General features: G+C 40.1%; 1 protein-coding gene across 4 annotated transcripts in view; it reads right to left on the minus strand.

The window, feature by feature from the left end:
* Positions 1-19,784, minus strand: part of ANAPC1 (anaphase promoting complex subunit 1) — a 99,455-nt gene that overhangs the window by 52,622 nt on the left and 27,049 nt on the right. For all 4 annotated transcript variants that reach the window (XM_045287104.1, XM_004707932.2, XM_045287103.1 and 1 more), the window contains 8 exons: positions 18,335-18,469; positions 15,704-15,844; positions 15,054-15,114; positions 13,135-13,322; positions 8,928-9,002; positions 6,230-6,498; positions 4,638-4,729; positions 2,775-2,923 (listed from right to left, as the gene is read on the minus strand). In XM_045287104.1, coding sequence (XP_045143039.1) covers positions 2,775-2,923; positions 4,638-4,729; positions 6,230-6,498; positions 8,928-9,002; positions 13,135-13,322; positions 15,054-15,114; positions 15,704-15,844; positions 18,335-18,469 — 1,110 coding nt within the window. The remainder of the gene's footprint in view (positions 1-2,774; positions 2,924-4,637; positions 4,730-6,229; positions 6,499-8,927; positions 9,003-13,134; positions 13,323-15,053; positions 15,115-15,703; positions 15,845-18,334; positions 18,470-19,784) is intronic.

A 19,784-nucleotide genomic window follows, 5' to 3' on the forward strand; every position in this document is an offset into this window, starting at 1 on the left:
CCGCCTCTGGCTCCAAGAGCCAGAGAGGGACTCTGCTGCTCAGAGCATGCCGAACTCCCTCCTTTTCCAGCTTTCTTCCCAGTCTCCATTTTTCTCACACCTTAGTTTCTAGGCAATCCCAGACAACAGTGTGTAGCAAAAGCTGGGCAAAAAGAAAACTGCGAGAAAAACTTTCCATTGAATGGAGCCGTTATCCTAAAGCACTGAGTACATGAAAGAAGAGCCCAATCTTCTCACTCGAGTACAAAAGCGCAACCCCAAACCAGACAGTGGAAAGGAGGTCATGGAGAGAAAAAGATGTCAATTTTCCCAACGTAATCTACAGATGTAACACGATTCCTTTTTAAAATTCCAACAAGATTTCCTTATAGATATAGAAAAGTGGATTATAAAACTTATACAAAAAGGTAAAGGAACTAAAGTGGCCAGAATAATTTTGATAAAGAAGGATAAAAGAAAAGAAATACTATTCAATTTTAAGACAAATTGTAGTGCAAAAGTAACCAAGATCATGAGGCTAGCCATACACCCACACAAAGTCATCAATGGGGAGAACAGAAGTAGATCAGCAAGAATGTTGCCACTTGACTTTTAAGAAAAGTGCAACCGCATTGACCAGGAAAATGCTCTTCTTTTTAACAAGATGATGAAAGAATTGACAACAAAATGGAAATAGAAGAACTCTTAAAGAAACTTCCATTTTTCAAAACAATTAATGTTGGATCAGAAGGTGAAATGTAAAACTTCTTGAAGAAAACATAGGAGAAATGCATGTGGCCTGGAGCTAACCAGAGGCCTTAAACATGATACTAAAAGCACTGTAATAAAAGGAAAAAACCGCTAAGTGAGACTTCATCAGCATTAAACACTCTTACTCTGCAACACACATGTCTACAGAACAAACTGCACACTGGGAGAAAACACCCGTCTGCTCCCTACCTGACAAGCCGCACAGCTGTGGTTGGTGTCAGGTGCCACCCAGTCAGGCCTGACCCGAGACCCTGTGCGCAACAGAGGGAAGCACCACCCTGGCCTGTGCCGGCTATCCTCACAACTGTTCCTATGGCAAAAAGTCACAGCCAGAACGCATGAAAACCCAGCAGTAATAAAACACCACAACTAGCAAGTGGGCAAAGGATGCGAAAGACATCCACCAGAGTGGACACACTCATGTAAAATAAACACGTGAAAAGATGATCGGTCAACACATGACTCTCATTAGAGAAATGCAAATGAAGACCACGATGAGATCTCATTATATGTCTACAAGAATGGCTAAAATAAAAAAATAGTGCAAATACTGACAAGGAAGCAGAAATAACGGAATCTCACACATTTCTGGTAGGAATGTAAAATAATGCAGCCACCCTAAATTAAACACACACTTACAAATGACCCATCAGTCACAATCCTGAGTATCTACTCTAGAGAAATAAAAACTTATGTTCACACAGAAATCTAAACATGAATATTTATAGCAGCTTTACACATACTTGTTAAAAACCAGAAGCAACCCAAATGTTCTTCAATGAGTAAGTGGATAAACCAAGTGTGGGATATGTTGTGAGGAACAGAAGGATTTCTCTTAAGTTGTCTCCCCAAAATATGTACCAGACTTAGCTGCTTAAGAGTAACTGTACAATAGGTGATCAGCAAAAGTAGGTCAGAGGTTATTCTTAACATCAGCCATCTATAGTGGCTAGACTATTAGTCTGACTCACCCTAAATAAGATCCACTCCCTTCTGATAAGGATAGTGGTGGTCTGTTTACTTGCAGGAGATACCAGAGGGGGCAAACCCGCCCAAGGATGACCAAGGTTAGGTAGCCATTATCAGCTGTCTAGATCAAGCAGACACCACTGTTTATCCCACAACAAATACGGGCACACCCCTAGGTCATCACCCTCCTATTGATTGTATTGCCTATGTTGCTACCCCTCCCTGTGACTTAGGTTATTGTCCGCTATCAGGGGACTTGCATGCCTCCCAGAATAGTAGTTGTCTGTTTTATTATGAGACATCAGAGTGATCAAACTTGTTCTAGAATGAATTGTATTGCCCCTTTCTGTGATGTATGACTCTGTAATCAGACCCCCCTAAAGTGATATGATGCGTGGTTAGCAATAAATAATGAGGCTCCCTGGTTCTCGGGAAAGGGCCGGCCGAGGGGGGCCAGCCGAAGGTGGCTGAGGAAGGAGAGCTGCTCCCATGAGGGCGGTGGACGAGAGGGCAGCTCCCTCGAGGGAGGCGGCTCCTGCTCTGGCAGCCGGGTTCCCCCCACAAGGACCACCAAGCAGGGCGGAGGTGAGCAATGCTACCATGTAATATGTCTGACTGTATTATTGTATTATCTCTCATGCTCTCGATGACTTTAATATAATACTTATATATCTCAACCATACAATTGTGCATTACTGAACCCAGAAGTAGTATTACTGAACCAGTGAGTTCAAGCAGCGGATGGGGCTGGCACCCCACTCCCCCGCTCCACTCTTAAATTTAATACTACAATATGTATGTAATGGTCCACCACATAGGAATAAAATACAACTGCTGACACGCACCGCATGCATGAATCTCAAAAGCATGAGAGAATTATTTACGGGGGTAGGGTTGGTAATAAAGCTGTAGGTATTCTGATTATGGGAGTGATTATAAGTATTTATACATGTGCTGAAATTCAAAGAATTTTGCATAAAATGGAAGTCAATTTTACTCTAAGATACTTTAAAAATTAAACTGAGGGGAGAAAAAGACAGCATGTTAATACATACCAAGACTACAAGTTTGCTTCTTTCACAGATTCCAGGGAGGTAGGGGTAGGGTGGCATTCCTTCGCCCCTCAGACAAGAACTCACCCACTGGTATACACTCGGGGGCTCAGAAGTAAAAAACGATGGATGATGCATAAATCCCGTTTGACCTTTAAAGTCAGACATATTTAATAAAGGGCTATAAAAATACACCAAGGTAACACTCTTTTATTCTAAAGGAAAAATAACAGTATTCAGCTAATGCTTTAAAAGAAACAGATTTTTTCTACTGTCTCCAACTTTTTCTACCAGAGGCTGTATTATATGTAGAAAAATTAATTTACTATTTTATCCCAGGCCGGTTGAAAACTACACAAATTCTGTGCCTAAGGCATATAAAGAATCTAACCAAAATACTCTGGCCTAGCCCTGGAAGGAAAAAAGAGCCTCAGGATTGAGCTCTAACGATTGGGCCCCATCCGTGAGTCAGTCCCTTTAGCTCAGGGTTTGGGACAATTCTGGCGTGACAGAAATGTTTATATCTGGAGAAGCCACAGTGTAGTCTCCTCTCTCCAATTCCCTCCCATCCTCTCATCCCCATCCCACCACTTCTTCCTCCTTCACTTCTTCTTGCCTCCTCTTCTTCCACTTCCTCCTCTGCCTCTACCGGCCACCTCCTGCCATAAATGATTCAGTTGAATCCTAATCCCCAGGAACAAAGTTTTCCTTATTTATTCCTGGTGTTTGCCCCTAAAGCCTCCTGACACAGTGACCCGAATGGGCCCCTTCCCAGCCTCACTCCAAAGTCACACGTTCACTGTCCACAGCCTCCCATCCTCCTGTCCCTTGGCTGAAGCAACTTAGGGCATTGACTTACTCCTGGAAGGGACTGAGCATTACAGTCAAATAAAAATCCAGCCACGGAACAGCAGAAAGACAGAAGGGCATTTAGATAATTAGGACACACAGAAACTTATGGAAGTATTCCAAGAGAAAGCTTTATAGTGGTACTGTCACTGAATACCCTGAATACTGGGAGTTGGAGAACTTCAAGGGAGTAAAAGGAAAAATATATGCCCGTTTCTCTAGAAGACATTACTGAGTAGGAACAACTTAAGGTGTGTGGATTTTAATATGAGTAGGTAAGAATTTCTTAAATAATTCTGTTCTGAAAACCCAGCTTGGCTGCCTTGTGAAATAGACTTCTCATTTCTTTAATCCTTCAACCTCCCATTCATATCTGCATGACTATAGAAAACACAGGGTAAGCAGGCTAGTGACATATAAGAAAACTGTAGTAAGGGCAACAAGACCCATATTCATCTTAGCATGTTTCCAATAAAAAAGATTTTAAATGTTTATTATTCAAATAAAAAGTGTATTACTTTTTATTTGATTAAATGTTATTTTTGTTATATTATACCTTGTAGGTTACAGCTTAAAATTGTTTTAAAACCTATGGTGGGGGGGGGGGGGGCGGGGTATGTTCTATATCTGTCCAGTGCAACATGGTAACCAGTATCTCCAGGTAGTCACAGAGTACTTAAAATGTGACTAGTGCAACTATGAACTGGAGTATATTTTAATGAGCTTAAACAGTCACATATGAATAACAAAGGTTAGCAAAGGTCTAGGACAAAGCATCTTCATCACTGGATGCTCTGAGCTCTTGTTAAGTCAGAATCTTAGGGATGGATAAATTCTCCCCATACACTGAAGGGGCTGTAGCTTATTAAGTCAGAGATCAAGCACTAGAATTTAAAACCTACCAGATGAAAGAAATATTTTTCCTGACTGAGGCAAATGGTAGAAGTAGTCATAGAGAAACATACAAGCCAGCATCACTCCAATGTTCAGAAAATCTTCAATGGTACAGACGCTTACCTTCATCAATTGTACACACCTGTCCAGCAGCTCTGACCAACGTTGGATAGTCTCTATAGTAGTGATCTATATAAGGTCCCAATTTTAAGTCCCTAAAACAATAAGAGCACATAAAAAAGAAATAACAAGGAAGATATCATAGCCGTATCCTTTTGTCCGTCCCCTACCCCCACCCCGGAGTTTGCAGTCATCAGTGAAACTTTTTAGAACACTTACCTTGTAAAAAAGCAAAAGCATTTAAAAAAAAAGTTTTAAAAAAAAAGCAAAAGCTGCTTTTTCCTATTTCTGAACGTTAAACTGCCTCCGTATGACTGATGCAATCTAAACGATGTGCTGGATGGATTCCCCCACGGTTGTCAAACCAGAGGGAAAACACCGGGGTCTACTTTCCCTCCACTGTCTGTGTGACCTCAATAGGAGACCTTGATGAACTTAGTAATCGCAATATGGGAAAACATCACTTAATTACCCAGAAACGTTGAGGGTTAAATACATATGTGAAAAATGCCTCATGAAGTGTATAACAGTATACAAATGTTATTTATTTTGGAGAGCCAATCTGAGTGTTTGAAAAATGTTTAATTACAAAATCTGCCAGAAGAAAAACTGATCACAAGCAAAACTACCATATCAGAGAAAAACATTTCAATTTCTCAAGGAAAATCACAAGAGTTAGAGCATGCTAGCATCTTAACTCAGGGGGTGACATTTCCATGCAAATTCAACTTTATCACCAAAAATCACAAATTCTGAAACACCTATCTCAAAAAAAAATCACAAAAAAACAAAACTCACTGTCAACAAGTTGATACTGACTCACAGCGACCCTATAGGATAGGATAGAACTGCCCTTTGGGTTTCCAAGACTGTAGCTCTTTATGTAACTCATCTTTCCCCTGAAGAGCTTGCTAGTGATTTCAATCTGCTGCCTTGCAGGCCAGTGTATAACCACAGCGCCCTCAGGGGTCCTAGTTGTGCCTCTTGAAAGGAGTGGCAAAAAGCATTCAGTAACAAAAAAGGTGACAGCAAGTATGAGAACAGTGGTCTTGTGGATGCACTTCAAGGACACTGGAGGCAAGGGGAAACAAGAGTCCATAATTAGCTATCGACACTAGCATTTGGGATTGTTCTTTCACTGACTTACCCAGGAAATCAACTTGGACAAGGTTCCTCAAGAGGATCATAATATTTACTTCAATGACTTACACGTAAACTATGGTTTTATTAACTATACAGTCCTATGAGAATGCAGCTTCTTAAAAAACCAGCAGATACTTGAGAACTTTTATCACAGTCATCTTGTCAAACAGAAAATCTGATCAGAGCATCCCCATGCTTAAAACACTTTGTGATTTACCACTAATCTTATGACAAAGGCCATAACCCAAGCCCGGCCCACAGGCCCTTACTTAGCTAGCATCTTTACACAATTCTGTAGTTTACAGAAAAAGCAATTTTTCAGAGGAGGCAGATTTCAGGAATTTACCTAATACATAAGGCTCTAATAATATATAAGATTCCTATATAACAATTATGGATAATATGGATTCATTTAAGGATTACTTGGCAATTTCTAATTTATAAATATTTACCTTGCCAACTGAACAAGAAGGTCAACAAGTGAGCGAATTCCTTCTCCCATTAAGGTATTCAACTTAAGTTCCTCATAGACCAGATGAAGAACAAAAAAAATGGCAGGTATGTGTAGGAAGAGAAGCGTAGACGAATCAAGACTTATGTTCTGGGAAAAATCCTCATCCTTTGTCTGTGGAACTTCCAATGGACTCAAACACAGAGATTTGGTCAAAAGATGAGATTCAACATTCTGGTGGTAGTCTGAGTTTAGTAAATATTCCCAATCCTGAGAGGAATAAAAAGGGTTTAAGTTTTTTAAATGCCTCTATATAATGTCATCATTAAGAAAAGCCAAATGACTTAACACAATTCAAGTTCCAATGTTACATAAAGTTTCTCTCAAAATATGAAGAAAAAAGTCACCGTGTTGAAAAAGATGAACTACAGTAAAACCTGTGGGTGAGTTGGAACTTGAGGGTCTGTTTTGACTTGAGGTCTCGTGAGTTTTCAATCTTTCAAAGCGTGCAGTCTTACCACTTTGCTATCGCTCTGTCAGTGAAAAGTATTTGAGTTTTCCTTCTTGACAGGTTTCCAGTTTACATCAGTTCCGGCTTTCACAAGTTTTACTGTAGGAGTGTGGGCTTCAAAGAATGCACGGAGAAATTCCATTATCTTTCAATTCTATTTTCCCACAATTTTCTTGAAGCCCTCTTGTACAAAATGGTCAACCAATTTCCAGATGTCGGTGATAAACATTAGGACAAACCATCTTTAAAAATCTAGTCATGTCCTCTTAAGGAAGAACCATTCTGGGACAAATTCCATAATTAGAGAGGAATGAAGAAAGAAAATATAAGACTATCTGAAGTTATGTTTTATGAAGTCCAAAGGAATTAATGAAATATGCAAAGTACAAACAGATGCAGTGAATGACCACCAGACTAATTTGTTTTGGTAAAAGCAGTTTATGGGTCATATGGTATACCTATCTTTGTATATTCTTAAAATGCTAAGCTAGTAATATTATCTAATAATCAACTTAATTTTATATTTAGACTGACAGTACTATACTTTCCAATATTAGGTGCACTTTGGATTTTACTTATGGTTTATTCTACTATGTTCAGAGAATATTGGTCTGTGCCAATTTTAGAACTTACTAGAGCTTTCCTAGAACTTAATACTGTGTGCAATCCTAAGCTTTAAGAACTCTTGGATTAAATACAAGAAAAACTAGCCATAAAAGAAAAAAAACTGAAAAATTGGACAATCAAAATTAAAAAGCTATGTTCAAGAAGGTACTGGTAAGCCACATTAGGATCCACAACACATGTATATGACAAGAATTTCTATTGCTCAATAATGAGTTTTTAAAAGCAACTGAAAATAAAAAGATTTTCATTTCAAAAAAAACATATACAAGGTAAGCACATGAAAAAGTGCTTACTACCAGTAGTTATCCGGGAAAAGAAATTAATACTTCTATGAGGCAAACTAGGAGCCTTGATGGCACAGTGGTTAAAGTGCCTCGCTGCTCACTGAACAGTCAGCAGTTTGAACCTCGACCTGCTCCTCAGAAGAAAGGGTGGTAGCATGCCCCCGTCGAGATGCCAGCCTTAGACACCCTGGGGGCGGTTCTACTCAGTACTCCCTCTAGAGGTGGACACCTGGACAGATGCACTGGGTTTTTATAAAAGAAACGACTGCTCACACACTCAGAGTTATACACTGAAAAAGACTTACAACAAAAAATGTTGGCATGAATACAGAACAAGAAGAACACTTGCATATCACTGGCCAGAGTATAAACTGGGACACCAATTTGGGAACATGCCTGGAAGCTTCTTAAAACTAACAGCAATAACCCAACAATTTCACTGCCAGCTATTCATCTTTTTAAAAATGGAAAGACTTGTAAAAGAATGTTGGCAGCAGCTTATGCATAATAGTAAAACTGGAAATAGTCTAGATACCCATCCGCAGAAGAATGAGGAAACAAACGGGTATAGGTATCCGATGCAATAAAATGAGCAAATTGCTTTATATCTGCAGCAACAGGGAGAAATCTCAAAAACATTAGGCTGACAGAAAGTAACTTTCTACCAAAGATTTCATATTATATCATAGTATCTCATTTATGTCAACTTCTAGAGCTGAAATGACTGCTTCGGGGAACAAAGATAGAGACTGACTGAAACAGGTACAAAGCTCTCTGGAGAGATGGAAATACTCTGTCTTGATAAGGGTATGGATGTGCGTTACATAAATATGCATTTGTCAGAACAGACCAAACTGAAGATCTGGCATTTCATTGTAGGTGAATTATAACCTAATTTTTAAAAATTAGGGCAGAGGCTCCATAAGGATCCACTCACGGAACCTGATAAATTTAAGAATCTACAGAAGTATTGCATGAAAAAGGTTAATACTGTCACTTTAGGCCACCAAAACTAAAGCCAGGCAGCAACAGTTCGCGTGTAAGCGGATCATGCCAATGATCCAGAAAGACAATGGGAACTTTTAAAAGATCCCTGAAGGCACAAGTGCATATATGACCACAGAAAACATTCCACTTGTCGAAATAACCGCTGTTCAACAGTAAAGTAAAGCAAAGTGTTCAAAATAGCAAGGAATTCACCATGAATACCACGAAAGTGGGAGCCGAGCACAGATATTCGCAAATGAATTTACAGTAGCAGAAGCAGTAACACTCACGTCATCAGATCCAGTCTCAGAGGGCCTCGCTTTTTTGGGTGCGATGACTGGGGAAAGTGATCCTTCAAAGTCAAACTGAAAAATCATCCCAAAAGAGAAGACAAAACAGTGTAAATTTACCACTGTCCACTGATCAATTTAAAGGGCTCACGGACCAGTCCCAACTATTTATAAACACTGAGGAAAACTATGAAAATTCTTTTACATTGGAAAATGATGACACAGATGTTTTTCCTACAGAATATTGTAAAGATGAAATAAAACAGTATCTAAAAAGGGTCTAGGACAATGTCAAAGGATCCCTGAGTGTGTGCAGTGGTTAAAGCAGATGGCTGCTAACCAAAAAGACAGGAGTTGAAAGCCACCAGTCCATTCAAGGGAGAAAGATGTAGCAGTCTGCTTCCATGAGATTACAGCCTTAAAAACCCCATGGGGCAGCTCTCTCTGCCGTACAAGGTCATTCTAAGCGGCACTGACTTGATGGCAGGCGTTTAATTTGAACCGAGTACAGTGCCTGTGCGTGTAAATACTGTAACGGTGGTTTCCTCTCCCCCTTCTTCTGTGATGACACCAATTACATCACTTTTACTAACACAACGACCGGTAGGCATAGTGAAAATATGCCAAGCCTCATAGAATGAACCCAAAGCTAACCAAGTATTGGAAACAAAGACATTTGCTGAACATCTCTTCTAGTGTCACACACCCACCTACTTACACAGAGATACTGCGTCTAAGCCCCACAGTCAGAATATTCCTGCCACAGTTGGCAGTCACAGTTGCACAGTTATGGGAAAGAACAGCAGTCACGGTACGGTACAGCCTTTTTGTATCATACCTTTTGTTACCTGTGTGATTCTGCTTTATTTTCATGCTTTTAGAATTGCTCAGATTAACTAGTCTGTTATATGAGTCTGTAGAACCCTGCCCCTAATCTATCGTAATTTACATGTAAAAATATTTGTCTTTCTTGCTAGCTAATCCCAAGATGAGAGGAACTGTCTTGTCTAACACGTATCTGAATAGTCTGGCATCATGTCTAGCCGACAGAGGGGTTCAATATCAACTGGGAAAAGCCATGAACATTCCAGAGACATGTAAAGTTAACCAAACACAATTCTTCGAAGAACATCACAACCAAATGTGTGTGGGGGTGGGGGGTGGGGGTGGGGAGCATCTAATGCAGTGCCCTCATTTAATGTACCTTCTGGCCAAAGCAATATAATTAGCTATTGGCAAAAATATGTACTCATTGTTCTCTTCAATTATTTAAATGAAACCAGAGGGTAACTGGGGACAAAGCAAAATGAAAATCATTTGCTAACAAGATCTTTGATTATGAAGACAAAATACAATGAAAGTTTAACTTGATCTCAAGAAGTCATTTCTTTGGTCCTTCCTTTAAGACTACTGCGTTCCACGTCAGAAGAGCATGTACTTGCTCACCAAACGAAGGCGGTGCTCAGTCATCCCTGTTTAATGGGAACAGGAGACAGCACTGGTTCTGTGACAGACGGAGCCACAGCAATCAGCAAGTTCCGCAGGACAGGAAGACACAAAAACTATAAAAAGCTGAAGTGGGCTGACTCATACTATAGAGAGCCTGAGATCCCCCCCACCCAAACCCTCCCCCCACAGGCACTCAATCTTTTCATATGGAGAAAGAATGAAATTTGAGGATAACTCCCATGCAATTATTCAGAATAAGAAAAGTATCCTTTATCTTCCCAGGAAGATTTTTTTCCAGGATTTTGCAGTGGGCGACACCTTTACATGCCATAACAGAAATAGTTCTTAAAAAATCATTCTCCCTCAGAGGAGGAAAATCCCGCGCGAATAGAGTCTTTGTAATCACTACAGCGGGAGAGGAGGAACTCACACATTACTTAAGTACAAAATATGACGTGTTGCAGTTAAATGAGTGCGACAGCAGGTATTTTGGTCAGAAGGAGCAGGCAGGCCACACTGAGGTAGCGTGTGCATACAGACCTGCCAGAGAGGAAAAGCATATCTTCCCCTGGGAGAGGAAGGTCATCTCCGGGGAGGTATGCCTATTATTAAAGCAACGAGTCCTGGTGGGGCATTGCTTACGCACTTGGCTGCTAACTGAAAGGTTGCAGTTCGAACCCATCTGATGGGGCAGGCTGTTTCCAATCGGCCTTGGAAACCCAATGGGGCAGTTCTGCTCTGTCCTGTGCCATCAGCATGTTAGAATCAACTCGATGAAATGAGTATGGTGAAGAAGGAAGGAGACAGTGGAGCACATCCTGGCTCACCAAGTCCCAAGGACGATATTCCTGCTCAGACAAACCAATGCACAGAGAGGACCATAGGGCCGGCCCCACCAAGAGACATGATGTCCCTCACTGGCCCAAAGTGTTATGAGGGACACACTGGAGGCACAGTGCGGGAATTGTGCCTCATCTGACCATACCACAATGGCGAAAAACACTAAGGGCGTGCAACAGAATAACATGGGGAACAAAGCAATGAAGCCCCTGGGAAATATCAAAAATAGACTGAGACGAGGGCATAGCACCCCATCAGACTCAACAGGAAAACACTCCTAAAGGTCAACAAACAGACCTGGAACTATTTATAGGTTTTTCTTTCTTTGTCCTTTTTTTGGTGGTGGTGGTGTTTGGTTTTTTGGTTTCCTTTTGTTGTTTTGTTTTGCTCTGCCTTGTTTTTGTGCTTATTATTGTCTCTGCATGTCTATTGAGATAAGATAGGCGGAATAAACAATCCAAACAGGACCGACTGTTCCGGGGGGATGTGGGAGGGGGGTAGGCGGAGGAAAAAAGGTGGGTGTTAACAAACCCGGGGACAAAGGAACAACAAGTGATCTAAAATTGATGGCGAGGAGGGCGTAGGATGCCTGGTAGGGCTTGATCAAGGGCAATGTAACTAAGAGGAATTACTGAAATCCGAATGAAGGCCAAGCATAATAGTGGGATAGGAGGAAAGTAAAAGGAAATAGAGGAAAGAACTAAGAGGCAAAAGGCATTTATAGAGGTCTAAATACAGGCATGTACATATGTAAATATATTTATATATGACAATTGGGAAATAGATCTATGTGCATATAGGCATAGGTTTAGTACTAAGATAGCAGATGGACATTGGTCCTCTACTCTAGTCCTCCCTCAATGCAAGAACACTTTGTTCTAATAACCTGGCATTCTGTGATACTCAGCTTCCCGACACAATCGCTGAAGACAAAATGGGTGCATAGCAAATGTGGTGAAGAAAGCTGATGGTGCCCCACTATCAAAAGATATAGCGTCCTGGGTCTTAAAGACTTGGAGATAAGCAAGAGCAAGTGGCCATCTAGTTGAGAAGAAACAAAGTCCACATGGAAGAAGCACAGCACCCTGTGTGATCATGAGGTGTCGATAGGATCAGGTATCAGGTAGCAAAGACCCAGAACAAAAATTCATATCAATGTGAATGAAGGGGAGCACAGAGTAGAGACCCAAAGCCCATCTGTAGGCAACTGGACATCCCCTGACAGAAGGGTTGCTGGGAGAAGATGAACCAGTCAGGGTGCAGTATAGCACTGATGAAACATACAACTTTCCTCTAGTTCTTTAATGCTTCCTACCCCCTACTATCATGACCCCAACTCTACCTTGCAAATCTGGTTAGACCAGAGCATGTACACAGTTACAGATAAGAGCTAGAATCACAGGGAATTCAGGACAGATATACCCCTCAAGACCAATAATGAGAGTAGCTATACCAGGAGGGGAAGGGGAAGGCCAGGGGAGAGAGGGGGAACCAATCACAATGATCTACATATAAACCCCTCCCAGGGGAACAGAAACAGAAAAATGGGTGAAGGGAGATATCGGTCAGTGTAGAACATTAAAAAATAATAATAAATTATAAATTATCAAGGGCTCATGAGGGAGTGAGGGTTGGGGAAGGAAGGAAAAAAATGAAGAGCTGATACCAAGGGCTCAAGTAGAAAGAAAATGTTTGGGAAATGATGATGGCAACAAATGTACAAATGTGCTCGACACAATGGATGGATGTGTGGATTATGGTAAGAGCTGCATGAGCCCCCAATAAAATGAATAAAGAAGAAAATGGGTTTGGTTTGGGTTTAGATTATTAAAATGATCTGGACGTTCTAATACCAAGTACACAAATGTTACATTGATAACAGAGTAACTCAGGACATAAAACAAATAGGGATACTTACATTCCTGGTCCATGCTAAGCGGTCTGTGTTATAACCCATCAGGTTCATGAGACAAGTCACAAATAAATTCCATTCTGAGTGGTAACTGGGTCCTCCTGGGGCGCTGTGAACATTGTACCACTTGACAAGCATCTGAACAGCAATTTCTTTCGGCAGGATAAATGTAATTGCTTGCAAACATGTTTGCACTGTTTAAAGCAAAAATTAAGGTAATTACTTTAAGTCTTCAATTGATCTAACAATTGAGTAACATCATCAAATATGTTGGTTCAAATCCACTAACCATTCTACAAAAGAAAGGTGAAGGAATCCACATCGATAAAAACGTGCGGCAGTGAAAACCCTATAGATCAGTTCTACTCTGCTCTATAGGATCTCCAGGGGCAGTGAATTATTTAAGTGGCTCTTCTAGCCAAGTCTCTAACTCCCACCAAACGAGCTCTTCCCTGTATGGGTCGGGTAAGAAGGTGGGGGAAGACACTGATAGCATTCACCTGTGAATAACTGTGACCAGGATTCCCTAGAGTAGCATCCTGCTGTGTATAAAATGAGTCCTCCAAGAAATGAGAGAGGGATCTCATTACCAACAAGAGCCTGTCCTCTGGACCCAAGATCCCTCAACAGTGAACCTCTTGGATCTAGATGACCTCAATACCATCAGAGCAGCAGCAGCAAGAAGCAGAGCACAGAACAGAGTGGTGGACTTCCCGACCCATGGAGCATGGAAAGCTGAGTGCTTTTGTTCAGGAAGCTGGTTTCCTGGAGTCGGGTGACTCGGCACCAAATTGGACTTCAGCCTGTCCCATGGCAGTAGAGCTGAGTGTCTTGGATTCAAGTCTACTGGAATGAGGTGCCTCTGGGCACTTAATTGGGGAATGTGGGCTGGCTGACCTAAAGAACTTAAGCTGAATACATTTGAGTTGAGGCTTATAGCAAATTGGTATGTCCTTTGGGCATGTATTAGCAGACTTAATAGAACTTTGCAACATGTCCTGATAAACAACTCAACCCTGAATATTTTTCACTGGCATTACAACTTGTTAACTTCATTAATAATCCCTTTAATTATGAACTTTGCCTGTGACTTCAGTGCTGCCATTACAATGGATACGAGAACCCAGAGAGGTACATAGAGAACATAAATTAAGACAACACAGGGTCAGTGCGAGTCGAAATCAACTTGATGGCAGTGAGGTGTTTTTAAAAGTCTTTGTTTTTCAAATTTTCTGTTTTATTTATTTATTTTTTGATCATTTTATTAGGGGTTCATACAACTCTTATCACAATCCATACATACATCAATTGTGTAAAGCGCATTTGTACATTCATTGCCCTCATCCTCAAACATTTCCTCTCCACTTAAGCCCCCGGCATTAGGTCCTCATTTTCCCCTGCCTCCCCGCTCCCCCCTCCCTCATGAGCCCTTGATAATTTATAATTTGTTATTTTGTCATATCTTGCCCTGTCCGATGTCTCCCTTCACCCACTTTTCAGTTGTCCATCCCCCAGGTTCCCTCTTTCCTACCCAATCTCCCTCTACCCTCCAAGTATCGCCACTCACACCACTGGTCCTGTAGTGATCATCCACACCCTGGATTCCCTGGATTTCCAGTTCCTATCTGTACCAGTGTACATCCTCTGGTCTAGCCAGACTCTTAACAAGAGGCAGGTGCGTGTAGTCTAGGTACCATTCTCCAACATAAGAAAGCTCTGAGAAGGAGAATCCGCACTCCATTCATGTGCACCACAGCCTTGCACAAACATGGACTGGTCATCACCAAGTGCTCCCCCAGCTCCCAAAGTGAAAATGTCCACCTCGTGGCTTTTAAAACTGCAAAGTTGTAAGTCCCAACTGGTAAGATACATCAGCAATTATCAAGTGAGAACACACAGAAGTAAAGTCTGAACCTCAATCATACCTAATTCAGAGGTGGCAATTTCAGGAATAGTGATCCGAACCATGGAGCCATTACTCAGTTCCTGGCAGAGTGAATGGAAACAAAGAAAAGCAAACAGCATTTATGTGTTCTATGTCTTTAATGTCTTATGAATAGTTGATGATGCTTTACAAGACTATTTAACAAATTCAATTTAATTCATGAAAACCAAACAATAGTTTGCCAAGAGAACTGGACATACCCAAATATTAAAAAACTGTAATGGGCTTACTTTTTTTAATTTTCAAAACTTTTAATCTTTTAAAAACTGTCCAATTTTTACACAGATATTAAGAGTAATCCTAACTAACAAAATACTTTCTAAAAAATTTTTAACAAAAGACTTTTTGCTGCTATTTTTTAAATGGTTTTAAGGAGATTTACTTTTAATGAAAGGATAATAATCACATCAACATACAATTTAATTGATTCAAAAACTTTTGTTTTCAGTAAACATCATAGTAACTTTAAAACACTTAAGCAGAATCACTTTAAAATGGCACATCACAAGTGATTTTAAAAATCATGAGAAACGTCTATTTGCAATTTTCAAACAATTCTGCATTCTCTCAAATTTAAAATCACATCCATATTACATGGGAAGCTACTTAATCTTTTAAAACTATACTTACTAGCGTTACTCTGTTATGAACAGGGTCTCTTATAGAATGAATGTATGTACCAAGCTGTTGGAAAGTACAATCCTCGTTATAAAGAGAATCATGAAGTTTCGAAGAATCCCTGAGTTCTTGAACTGGGGACAACAGGACCACCTGTAAAAAGTCATAAATAAAACACAAATATTCTTTGAGAATTTGATTTTAGAAGGTTGTCTGTTTTTGCATATGGTGTAACTAACAACTATATATATTTTAAAATTTACAGATGGAAGACATCTGATCCACTATAATAAAGTAGTTTGAAGCAGACTGGGGCTCTCACAGAAACTAGGAAAGGGAGATAAAATACCAAAGCCACATCTGATTACTGACACAGGAAAACTGTAGAAGCAACTTGGACCTGGGAGCCAAAGATCTAAGAGAGAATGGAACCCCAGTTAAGTGGGCCACATTCTTATATTGCTTTTCCCACTCTGGGTATTTGTAACTGTGGGGTGGGGAGCACATGGATGGCTGACAGCGCTGAAAGTCCCTGGCTAAGAGGAAGGAGAGAAGGCAGCAGCCCTTGTAACAACATCACCAGGTTAAAGATGTAAATTGAAACCTGAGGCAGCTAACTGAGGCCTGACTTGAGGAACTACAGCCTGAGAGAGAAAGAAAAACAAAGAGACAGACATCTCGTGGCATTTCACCTCAAGGCAAGTGTTGATGATGAACATATAAGAATAATACTTGCTCAATTGTGACAGGCACACAAAATGCTAAAATGGTTTTTGATACTAATTACATGTAAATGCCTCCACTTTTGAATGTCTAGTAATAATCACACACCCTTTTGTATTCATGCACTGTTGTTCCATTTTATAGGCCACCACTAAGTGAAGATCCTACCAACACTGAACGTCAGTCACACTGAGATGTATTTATTCTGTTCCAACTTTTACTCCAAGAGCTGTCAGAAAAAAAATCAGCTCTACTGGTCTTGGCTCTATGCAGAAAAGCATAATTTTCTGGGGAAATGGGAGAGCCATCAGCTAGCCAGTGTGACAGAGAATGGTCTTGTTATGATTCCAAGGCTGGCATAAAGATATTGACTAAGCGATTCTGGAACTCTAAGAAAGAAGGGAAAGACATTCTTTCAAATCACTAGAACTCTCTGATGCTTCTCCAGCTCCCCTTTTGAATGTTCTCAGAGGTCCTGGTTTAAATGTGAGAAGTCCATTTACTGTACATAGACTAAAAAAGCCAGCACTTAGAAACACTAATATCAAACCTTCACTTTGAACTGCCCCCAAACAAGGACAGATCTGCTCCTTCTCCAGCCTCCTACCTTGGTGAGCATGGGCAGTTATCAGGGCACTCAGAAAACTGAGTCTTATTCCATACTCTCTTCCGAGCCCCGCTCAAAACCATTCAGCCAACAGGGCTTTGTATGTCACTCCCTTCTTAGCACGTCTTACAATGCCACAAATCGCCACACTTGGAATATTATTCCAAGATCAATCCTAAGTCTTCTTAAAACACAAATGCTATACTCAGTACATCTCCCTTAAAAGCCTGTAATATCCTGGTCATTGCATGCAGAATAAGAATTTCCTTTTCATCATTTCTTCCATTAAAAGTACTTCTACTCTATTACATTATTGTCTATCCTTAGACAAGCAACTTCTATACCTGACTTTATTTGTAAAATGGGGCTCATAACAGTGTCTCCCTTAATCTTTCACTAACCAAAAACCAAACCAAACAGGCTGCCATTCAGTCAATTCCAACCCTATAGGCTGGAGTAGAACTGCCTGGGTGGGTTTCTAAGGCTATAAATCTTAATGGGAGCAGAAAGCCTCATCTTTCTCCCTCTTTTCTAGCTGGTGGGTTCAAACTGCTGACCCGGTGGTTAGGAGTTCAGCCTTTAACCTGCAATATCACCTGAACTCCTTAAAGTTTCCCTAGAGATATTTATAAACAGTACTTAGGAAAATTATCAAAATCATTACTGTTATCATGACCCCTTCCTCATCCCTACCTCACCTAAAAGACAACTTGCACTTGTGTAGGTCTTCATTCGTTCCACGGATTCATTATTCAGTCCACTTGTGAATGAGGAGGTAGAATATGAATATGCATTAAAGTGTTTTGCACTCTGTGGCCTTCATGCCTCTGTGATTCCTTTTTTTCCCTGACTCCCCTTTCTACCTACAGATGGATAGGCTGCTAATCCTCGAGGTCCAAACTAAGTCAGCCACACCTCTCTGAGATGAGCTTTAGTTCTGCCACATCATCCCATCAGGGTGCATCTGGCAATCATTTGCCTCTGGTACCTGTTGTTCCTCTTTCACAGGCATTAACAGTTGACTTTAAATTAGAATTTCTTGTGTAGAAATTCTACCATGAGATCTACATGCAAAAGAATATCATTTTTATCTTGTGCAGCATTTTCAAAAACTGCCTCACAAATCACAACAGAGATCAATATAGGTTTGCTGAACCATTTGTGTTTGAAGACAATTCCTGCTGACGAATTAGCAAGGCTTACAATGTTGACATTTTTAAAACAGAGCAACAAAATTAATCATGACAAGAACTGTTTACTGAAACATCTCTAAAACCATATTAATTTCTGACATCACCTACTCCATTTCTTACCTCATCTAGGGATCCAAGTAGTTTACTAAGAGGCTTAGGAGTGCTAGCACTGTCAAGGGGAGTACTGGGCCGAGGCATCGCACTGGACATTGTCAAGGATGGAGTTGGCAGACCTGGAATAAAAACCTTTCCCACCTTTGAGCAATACAAAGAATAAGACAAATCATGTTAGTTTTTATAATACTATACGCACTGCCATCCAGTCAATGCCGACTCTTAGCGACCATACAAATCAGGGTAGAACGGTCCCTGTGTGTTTCTGAGACTGTAACTCTCTATGGGAGCAGAAAGCCTCTGCTTTCTCCTGCAGAGCCAACCATGTGGTTCAGGGCCTAACAGGTAACCACTATGCCACCAGTGCTCAGTTTTTATAAGGGGCTTCAAAAAGTTACACTACCAGAAAGTACACTGAAAAATCCCATTTTTCCACAAACTATTTGAAGAATCTTAATTTTAAGAAAAAGTATCTGATCATATCAGTTCATATAATACAGAAAAAGCGTTTAATAAAATATAATGCCAATACCTTTTTGCTTTTAATTTAAAATTTAGTATCTGTAATCTAGGAATAGAGAGGTGCCTTTACATTGAATGTCTACCAAAAAAAATCAAGAGTTAATATCATTAATATCCAATGATGGCACAGACAAATCAATAATTATAGATGGAGGCTTAAAAAGTCCTCTCAGGTACTAAGGCATGTAGTAAACAGACACTGCCAAGACTGCAGAAGACTTAAACAATACTATCAACCAAATTGACATTTATAAAATATTCCACCCAGTAACACCAAAATACACATTGCCTTCACGTATACAGAACGCTCACCTAAACAAACCATATTGATGATATAAGACAAACTGAAACAGGCTTAAAGTAATTGAAGTCATATAAATTATGTTCCCTAAATACAATAAAACTAACATTAGAAGCCTTTAATGATACATGAACACACTGAATCCAACAATATATAAATAGATAGCACAATATACTGAAGGTGGTATAATCTAGTAATGTAAGGCCATTTTAACACTGAAAAATCAATTGGCATGATTCACTGGATCAACAGACAAAACCTACATGATCATATGTAAATACCAGGAAAAGTAATTTGATTAGACTCAACCTACACTAATGAGAATACATTCTAAGCAAATGAATAATACAGAAAATCCTATGACACCTCATAAAAAATATCTACAAAAAAATACTACTACAGATAACATGGTAAAAGACTGAATATGCTTTCCCCCTGATACTTGGAAGAAAATAAGGACAAAGACTCTCACTAGTCCTATTCAACCTAAGACTAAAAATCCTAGCAAGTGCTATAAGGTAAGAAAAGGAAATAAGAAATGGACTACACCCAAATGATTAGGGCCATCAATGAGGGAATTGGGACCAACTTGAGAACTTTGGCACAGGGAATACATAGGCTATCAGAAATAGG

The sequence above is a fragment of the Echinops telfairi genome, unplaced genomic scaffold, assembly GCF_000313985.2.
Source record: "Echinops telfairi isolate 266 unplaced genomic scaffold, ASM31398v2 ScPeMD7_11;HRSCAF=52, whole genome shotgun sequence".
Lineage (NCBI taxonomy): Eukaryota > Metazoa > Chordata > Mammalia > Afrosoricida > Tenrecidae > Echinops > Echinops telfairi.